Raw genomic sequence first — 9,304 nt, 5'->3', positions numbered from 1 at the left:
AACAAAGTTATGCCAATTCCGATCGTTCACTTATATGCCAGCTATAGGAAAAAGTCGGCTGATCGGTCGGCTCGAGAAATTTTTCGGATTTTATTACTTTGCCAAAAAAGAAGTTTTTACCAAATCCCATCTTTCTAACATAAAAAACACAAAAGTTATGGCATTGCCGATCAATCAGTTATATGGCAGCTATAGGATAAAATCGACTATCCCGTTCCGACTTATATACTGCCTGCAAACAAAAGAAGGATGTGTGCATAGTTTCAAGTCAATAGCTTCAAAACTGAAAGACTAGTTTTTGTAGAAACATACAGGCAGACAGACAGTCAGACTGGAAGATGGACATGCTTATATCGACTCACGAGGTGATTCTGATCAAGAATATATATTCTTACATACATACATTTATATACGAGTCCTGTTAGAGAAAAACAGCACCGAAAGAATTTTAGCGCCCTATTTCGGAATACAGGGTAGCCTAAAATATACGCTGTGCATATCTGACTGCGCTTCGGCCACATTCCGATACAGCATCCAATAACTGAATACTGTTTAACTATGTACACACCTGGCCAAAATAATAAGTACACAGATATAGTGTTTATTTGTTTCGATATAACTCGATTATTATGCAATGCACACCCGCCATTTTTTATACCCTTGCAGAGGGTATTATAATTTTGGTCAAAAGTGTGCAACGCAGTGAAGGAGACATCTCCGACCCTATAAAGTATATATATTCTTGATCAGGATCACCTCCTGAGTCGATATAAGCATGTCCGTCTGTCCGTCTGTCTGTCTGTCCGTCTGTCTGTCTGTCCGTCTGTCCGTCTGTCTGTCTGTCTGTCGGTTTCTACGCAAACTAGTCTCTCAGTTTTGGAGCTATCGAGTTGAAACTTTGCACACATCCGTTTTTTCTTTGCAGGTAGTATATAAGTCGGAACGGCCGGGATCGGCCGACTATATCCTATAGCTGCCATATAACTGATTGATCGGAAATGGTATAACTTTGGTGTTTTTTAAGTTAGAGGGTTGAGACTTTCCACACATGTTATATTTGACCAAAATATCTTGTGTACAAAATTTTATAAGGATCGGCCGACTATATCCTATAGCTGTCATAGAACGATCGGAATTGACATAACTGGTGTTTTTTAAGTTAGAAAGATGGGATTTGGTACAGATTCTATTTTGGACAAAAGAATTTGATTTGCCAAATTTCATGAGGATCGGCCGACTATATGCGATCCGCTATATATCTAATAATATAAAATGGGTGGCGCCACCTAGCGGACTGCGACTTAACTGCAAGGGTATTTAAACTTCGGCTCCGCCCGAAGTTAGCTTTCCTTTCATGTTTTATATTGATAAGTTACAATGTTACACAATTTCTAAAACAAGAATGAAATATGGGAACCTCGTGGATTCAATACTAAGCTTAATTTTCTGCTGGGTGGGCGATTTTGGTCTGGTCAAAATAATAAGTACACCTGTGTATTTGATAAATTTTAAAGGATTAAAGCTAGATTCGAGTTAAGATATGTTGGTTTTTATTATTTCCTAGCATATTTAAGTAAATCCCAGGAAAAAAAAATTCTATAGTTGGGCAAAAAAAAGAGTTGTACAACAGAAAAAAGAAAAATTGCTTTAATTCTGCAAAAGGAAGGATAAAATCTTCGGGAAATCGCTAAAAGACTTGGGCAGTCATTATGTTTGGTCCACAATGCCCTAAAATTCAACATTCAATTCGAAACTCGAGGTCGGAAGAAGAAATCCTGTCAAACGACCGACACCCGAATCCTAAGTTTTTACTGCTCATCCATTGCTGCTCATATTGACCATGAAATATCGTCTAGATGCATATCGTATGTATGCATATGTTCTAATGCATAAATACATACACGCATATATTTTTCCAAATAGCAACCTTTTTATGTTTCGTTCGCTGTGAACGAATTTTCTTAATTTATTTTTCTTATTGAAACACATTTATTTATAAACATAAATACATGTATTTATGTATGTATGTATGCAATGAGCATGCATGAGTGCGCGCATATAAGTATGCGTATATATATGCTATTGACAAACTTTTGCCAGTTATTTTAAATGCATACACATATTTACATATATATTTACCTAAAATCGTACATATGTATGTATGTATCTGTCTGAGCTAATATTACTGAAACAGCTTTTACTTTTTCTTAGATGAAGAGGCCAATGTCAGGCTTAGTAAATTAATTTACTATCTCTTTATCTTAACAGAAAATAAATATAGTTTATGTAAACTACTGTATAAATTAAGGGGATATAAAATGTTTTTATTTTAAAGGTTAGAATTTAAATAAACCTCAAAATATATTCGTTTATAGTATATATGGATATAAAAAAAAAAACAACATATATGAAAAAAACATATATCTATTTGTTTAGATAATTTAAACTTAAAGCATTTAGTTTGTATGTAGCTATTAAGATTTATTCAGACTAAAAGACTTCACGGTTTGTTATTTTACTCATTTATTCTATAGCAGGGCTTTACAAAGCTTTTGTGGTTTGAGCTATGCGCTCGATGGTCTTGCTTCGAAATCGTGATCAAGTTGGCTGCTGCAATTTCTTGCGCTCTTTAAGCCATGGTATGATTCACTCAAGCCATTCCTTTCCCCGACTTGTTCGTAAGCTCGCTTTGCAGTAACTTTTCTGTTTAGGAAATTGTATATAGTCATACATACGCAGACATTGCTTCAGTCTGGTACCTCCTCGCGTAGCGCGTACTTCAAAAAATTGTTTTTATTTAAAAAAAAACGAATAAGAGAGTTTAATATATTAAAGAAAAAGATTGTTCATAATTTTTTAGCATATGATGAAATTATTCGCGTATTAAATACCGCAGTGCTTATGTTATAAGTTTCTTTATAGTTTAAAAATTTAAAATTGGTGAAAAGTAAAAATTTTCACTTTTAATATGGATAGGCTGCAAAAAATGTTCAATTGTATATTGATTTTACTTTATGTATTATCAAATATTCCTCAAAATGTAGCGGTCCGCATATCTAATTCACAACAACGAATTAAAGGTGAGGAATAGTTGTTATTATATGCACATTTTTTTTTATAAATAAAATTTGCATATTTTGATAATTTTAATAAAATTAATATGTATAATTTACATTAGAATAGCTATGTATATATATTACTTTATAATCCCTTATCAATTAAACAAATTTTAAACAAGCAGGGAAACCTGTTACTATAACGGATTTCCATTTATAATAGCATCAAATACCCTGTTTGTCAATGGTTCAATTGTGGTTCGATAGCACAAAGAATCATATAATACAAATTTTTACTATTTTTTTACTACTGAAAAAAAAGGTTATCAAAAAAATGATATTTACCTAAATGATATATATATAATATACATAAATGATTTAAAATATTTTTATAATAATTAATAAAATGAATTAAATTTTAAAAGTATCTACTTCAACTAATTTATAAAGCTTTTATGTATGCGATAGATAGTTTTTTTTGTTTGAAACCTTTACCGTGAAAGTATGGAATGAAACTATTGAAATCATTAGGTTCATTCATGTTATATAAATCAAACGTAAAAAAATGCCTTCACAAATAAACTACTTTGGATAATCTTATGTACATTCACTGTGGCAACGAGTTCACATTCACATTTCGTTTAAGACTGGTCTACCACGACATAACCGGTACCTATTCACAAAAACAGACAAGAAAAGGGGCCATACAATTATAACGCGAATCATGCATACCCTATCAAAAAGATTGGTGTTGTTTTATATTGAATTTAATGGAAAAACTTTTATTTTTCACATATTGTTGTTACAATTATATTGTATATATAATATAGTATAGGACTATAATTTTTTATTATATTTTTAACGTCGCCCGAATTTACAAAATTTTTATATTTTACACAACATTTCAAACATAAGTTAAGATGTTTTTTTTTATTTTTTTATACAAACCGGTCATTATTAAGTATTATTTTGAAATCTCACATTCATTTGCAAATTATTATGCGATGTTGCTAAGTATGGGACTTTTGATTTGTTTAAAAAGCTTAAATACAGATACAAAAAGTAAATATATAGTACATTCATGTATCCGTGTATAAATCTAACGAAAGTTGTATCTAAGCTAATCAGAATATTTATGATATTGAAAGGTGGTATTTTAGGACTTTGACTACATATGTATCTTTCTAAGTCAAGTTTTTATATAATAATAATATGAATACATAAAAAGAGCTTTTTATTTAATTAATATGAATATGTACATGTATGATAAATATTTATAAAAAATTATATAAAATAAAAAAGTTGATTAGAATGATGAAGGTACTCCAGAATTTCAGAAATCAAAATTTGCTGGAGATGTAAAATAACACAGGCCAACAGCAAAAAATCTCCACTCCAATTTCACCTGCTTCATAACCTTTAAGCTCCCCTAAACCAAAGTCCAGAACAAACATAGTTTCTATCACCCACAGTTTCCGCGGTACACCTAAGAGAAGAAATTGATCAAATTTTACCATATATTGAATTATGTAGGCCGTGTAATGGCGATAACCATCATAGTTTCCAGTACATATCATTTTTGAAATGTATGTGTACCAACTAAAATTAAAAAATGGTATCTAGCAGTTACCATATCTTTGGAATACTCATCCAAAGTTGAAATCTCAGATTTTCTACATTAATTTTTGGTCTTCTATGATTTTTCCCCAAACCTTTTTTCTCTGGAAGATTTTTATTATCTTTTTGAAATCAGTAGATTATACCATGTTTTAATTTTGGATTTAAGGAAAAACTCGAAATAATTTTATTGAATTTAATATAGGTGGTTAAACAATATTTTCTTCAATTAAATTGGAGTTTTTAATCTCATATATTTTCAAAAAGTCATGGCTATCTAAAACTGTTTCTTTGTTCAAAACATATCTATTGCAGGTTTAGCTTGTTTAGTAAAGCTTTACAGAAGTTGTAGATAGGCCATGACCTTTCGAAAACTTTGGATGAGTATTCCAAAGATATGGTAGCTGCTAAATACCATTTTTTAATTTTAGTTGGTACACATACATTTAAAAAATGATATGTACTGGAAACAATGATGGTCATCGCCATTACACGGCATACATAATTCAATATATGGTAAAATTTGATTAATTTGTTCTCTTAGGTGTACCGCGGAAACGGTGGGTGATAGAACCTATGTTTGTTCTGGACTTTGGTTCAGGGGAGCCTTAAGGTTATGGAGCAGGAAAAATTATGCGTGGAGGAAAAAAAAAGTTGGAAATTGTCGGCCTGTGTAATTTGCCGGAAATGATCAAATTAAAAAAATGTTAAGAAAATTCTTAAAACGTTTTTTGACATATACTCCTTTTGAAATCGTGCACGATCAGATTTTACGCTCCTGAAGCGTTTCTATGGAAATTTGTTCCAAAAGACTTTGACTTCAGCACTTGTCTTCTCGAGCATGTTATCTTGCTAAATTTGTAAAATTTTTGCCTTCGAAGGAAAAAAAACATTAGCTGAGTTTTATTTTCTCGCCCTTTCGCCTTTTTCACACCCCTACATTTTTATCCGCCTTGGTTTACAATTTATCTCATGTTTCTTTCCCCCTTTGCTTACTTTTGGATACTCATCTGCGAAATCTGAATTTACAATGACTTTAGTAAAGCATGTTGACTTTTTTAGAGTGCGCACTTTTAAAAGTGCGCGTTTCTTAATGAGGGTTTAAAGAAAAACAACGAAAAAGAAGGATTTATAGAATAAAAACGACTGATTTGTGCCGTTGATGATTCTCTATCTTTGTCGTATGAATTTTCATTGGAATTTAAATGACACACACATTTTGAATTTTTGCCTTCTGCAATTTTGCATAAAATAATAAATATTATAATATAAATTTTTTGCATAACTATTAATTGGAAGTAGAAACATCATTAACAGAAATATTATAATATAAATTTTTTGCATAACTATTAATTGGAAGTAGAAACATCATTAACAGAAACATTATCAATGTATTTATTTTTTTAAATAACTTGAAAAGAAAGAAAATTTTAAAAATACTAGGAATTTGTACTTTTCTCGGGTAGGAATTCACTCGGATAAGATAGGTGAAAAAAGCCGGCCAAATTTTTTTTTTGTATTTAAAAATGGTAGCTTGTAGAATGTTACGTTCTAAAATTATTAAACAAAAACCGAAATCGTATTAACACACACCACTGAAAAAGTTATTATTTTTTTTTTCTCTTTTTCTAATAAGGATCTAATGACGTAATTTCTTTCAAATAACATCAAGCTTCAATTGATCATATTAAAAAAATTAGGGGTTTATATTAATTGTAAGAATTGTAATTGTAAGAATTTGGGCGTTATAAAGATAAAGTTAAAAGTCTAAGTCTAAGTCTAAGTCTAAGTCTAAGTCTAAGTCTAAAAGTCTAAAGTTAAAAGAAATCTAAACTTTGAAGAGATATACAATAAAATTTGTTTGTGGCATGAATGACTGAAATCTTGTAAGCTGTGGCGAAAAAATGGCGTCAAAATCTGAAAAATACAAATACAAGGCGAAAATTTAGTTTCTTCTGTAAAAATGTTGTCCTTTTTGTTTAACCAAATTGAAGATATATCTTTTTCCAAAAGCTACAACCCAAAACTATTGAAAAACGCAGGAAAGTTCAAAAACTGTTCAATAAAACGCGTTTAGGAATTGTTGAGCTATCAGCGTTTTGATAGCGGCCGAATTAATAGACCAGGTTCAATTTTACAATTCAATTTATTATGGGTCAATTTAACCCAAAAACAAATTCTGCGGCCGGTCCAAAACAATGCCGAATTACAAGTCCATAAAACCTAAGAGCTTGCGCAGAAGCTCCACCAAAGCTCCCAAAGTGCATGCGCTACAAAAGAACAACAAAGCGCATGCGAATCTGGGAGAAACAAAGAATATGGTACACCTGATAACGGGCAATTAGTGGACCGCTGCGGCTAGTTACACTGAGAGAATTAAATAGAAATAATTATGTTATTTTATGCTGGCGCAAGTCCCAACAGGAATTTTTTAACGCAAAAAAGTTTCGAAAAACGGTTTTTTATCAATAAATAAAGATTTTTAAGATAAAGATTTCGACAAGATAAACAATTCCTACTATGTGACTTTAAAAGTTCATTTACGTTTGTTTTTTTTTAGCACTGTGTAATTTGTGGTCACTTATCTTAACTTAACTCACCAGATATAAAACTTTTTTACAAGATTTGAACAAGACGATTTATATGGGCGAAAAAGAACTTTATAAATTTGTAATATTATATTTATTTGACTATAACGTAAACACATATTGTTTTTATTTCGAAGGTCTTACTTTAAAAACGTCTCAAATATTCTGTTTTGTTAGGGTGGTCTGGGTGTTAGGGTCGTTGACACGCCCACTGTTATGCTATTAATAGTTGTTAATAGCAGCCGAATAAATACACGCTCTACCAAAGTTTATAACAAAAAAGCGCATGCGAAACTGGGATACAAAAAAAATAAGAATCCATGTTGATAACAACAGCTGCAGCTTAGCATTTTATGATTATTTTAAATTCATTTTTTAGTGGCTGCTGGGTCCAAAATCCTCCCCCCATTGAAGGGTGGGCCTTCAATAACACTGTTGGATGGGGCAGCAGTCACATCATTGCAGTGGTTATTCCGTGGGTTGTCTTCCCTAGCATAGAGCGCCGACACATCCCGTGATAGTTCACCGCGTCCAGAAAACACCCAGCCAAATCGAGTATTCTGAGCAATGGGGATCCCGTGACCTAATTGGATTTGGCCAGCCGACAATAGGTCAAAGAATAAGCTGGCTCCAATCAACAGGTCCACTCGCTGCGTTTTGTGGAACTTGGGGTCAGCTAGATCCATATTGCCAGGAATCTTCCAGCCCGAAGCATCTATGTCCTGGCAAGGCTGATAGTTCGTTATATGTGAAGCTACAACAGCCTCAATTTCCACTGACTTCAAGCACACATTAACGGATGCTTCATCCGTTTCAAACCCTGCGCCGCCGAAACCGGCCACCGTTGTGGAGCGGCCAAGCTGAAGTTCATTCGCCAGCTGCAACAAGATGAGGTGCACTTGTGAACCGGAATCCAATAAAACTCGGCAAGGCAAGAAGGCTCCAGATCGACCACGAACGAGTACATTGGCTGTTGGCAGGAGCACTAGCTCAGCATTGCGATCTTGGTTCATAACAGGGTTGATTGAGCGGGATGGGTTCGCAACAGAAACGGCACCGATGGGACGGGAGACTCGTGCAGGTGAAATCTTCCCGCGAGGGTGCAACAAAATATGATGACGATGCTTGCACGTCGAGCAGCGGGAAGCTGAGCATCCGCGAGTGAGATGGCCATCCTCCAGACAAACAAAACAGCGAGCCAGACGCCGCAACTTTGAACAAGAAGGAAGCTCGTGCACCGAAATACCACACAGGGCGCATAGAGCAGGACGGGCGTTAATAACCATGCAGGAAGATCGGTTATTCGAAGATCTACCTCGGCCCACTTGGTTAGCTGGTGGATAAGCCGCCAAAGAAAAGTCGACGCATTCATGAGTCCGGCACCTGTGCTCCAAGAATCGTGCCATGGACTCCCAAGACGAAAGGCTGTCGTTGCTTCCGGCGAGAGTGTCTTTCCACTTGACCTTTGTGGCAGGATCCAACTTCTGCAGGATAATCTGGATAAGCAAGCATCCTTGGATCTCGACAGCTGATCCGGAACTCATAAGAGCCCGCATATGCCCATTGAACCGATCCGATAGCTCCCGCAAAGTAGTCCCGCAACAGACCCTGGCTCGACCACACGAAGTTGCAGGATCTCATTAATGAGAGACTGAAATATTAAACACCGATTACTAAAACGATTGCGCAATAGGTCAAGGGCCACATCGTAGTTCGCGTCAGTAATTTCCAGAGCTGTCACCGTATCCATGGCTGACTCGGAGCTTTTCCATTTTCGTTAGGTGAGGATGGCTGTCAATCGTGGTCTTAAAAAGGGCGCAGAAATCCGGCCACTCGGCATAGCCGCCGCTGAATGTTGGCATCGGCAACGGTGGCATGGAGGGGCTGGCTTGTATGGCATTGGCGATACACTGGTAACGTCGAGAAGTGTGGAGTGGGCAGCGATTCTCATGGAGCGCTTGGCAACCTCCATCTGAATTTCCACTTGCACATCAGTCGCCCGCTGCGAGAATCTCCAATACAGATCACTCCCGATCTCACTTT

The 9,304-nt window shown here is 34.8% G+C and overlaps 1 protein-coding gene across 3 annotated transcripts in view; it reads left to right on the top strand.

Annotated features, from left to right (window-relative positions):
* Nucleotides 1–2,697: 2,697 nt before the first annotated feature.
* LOC6504183 (laccase-5) overlaps nt 2,698–9,304 on the top strand; it is a 44,601-nt gene continuing 37,994 nt past the window's right edge. For 2 of the 3 annotated variants that reach the window (XM_032455602.2, XM_032455603.2), the window contains exon 1: nt 2,698–3,080. In XM_032455602.2, coding sequence (XP_032311493.1) covers nt 2,969–3,080 — 112 coding nt within the window. In that variant the 5' untranslated portion in view covers nt 2,698–2,968. The remainder of the gene's footprint in view (nt 3,081–9,304) is intronic. The other variant, XM_001967376.4, reaches the window with a different exon arrangement.

This window comes from Drosophila ananassae, chromosome 3L (genome assembly GCF_017639315.1).
Source record: "Drosophila ananassae strain 14024-0371.13 chromosome 3L, ASM1763931v2, whole genome shotgun sequence".
Classification (NCBI taxonomy): domain Eukaryota; kingdom Metazoa; phylum Arthropoda; class Insecta; order Diptera; family Drosophilidae; genus Drosophila; species Drosophila ananassae.
The sequence above is the reverse complement of the archived record's forward strand: the minus strand, read 5'-3'. Positions and strand labels throughout refer to the sequence as shown.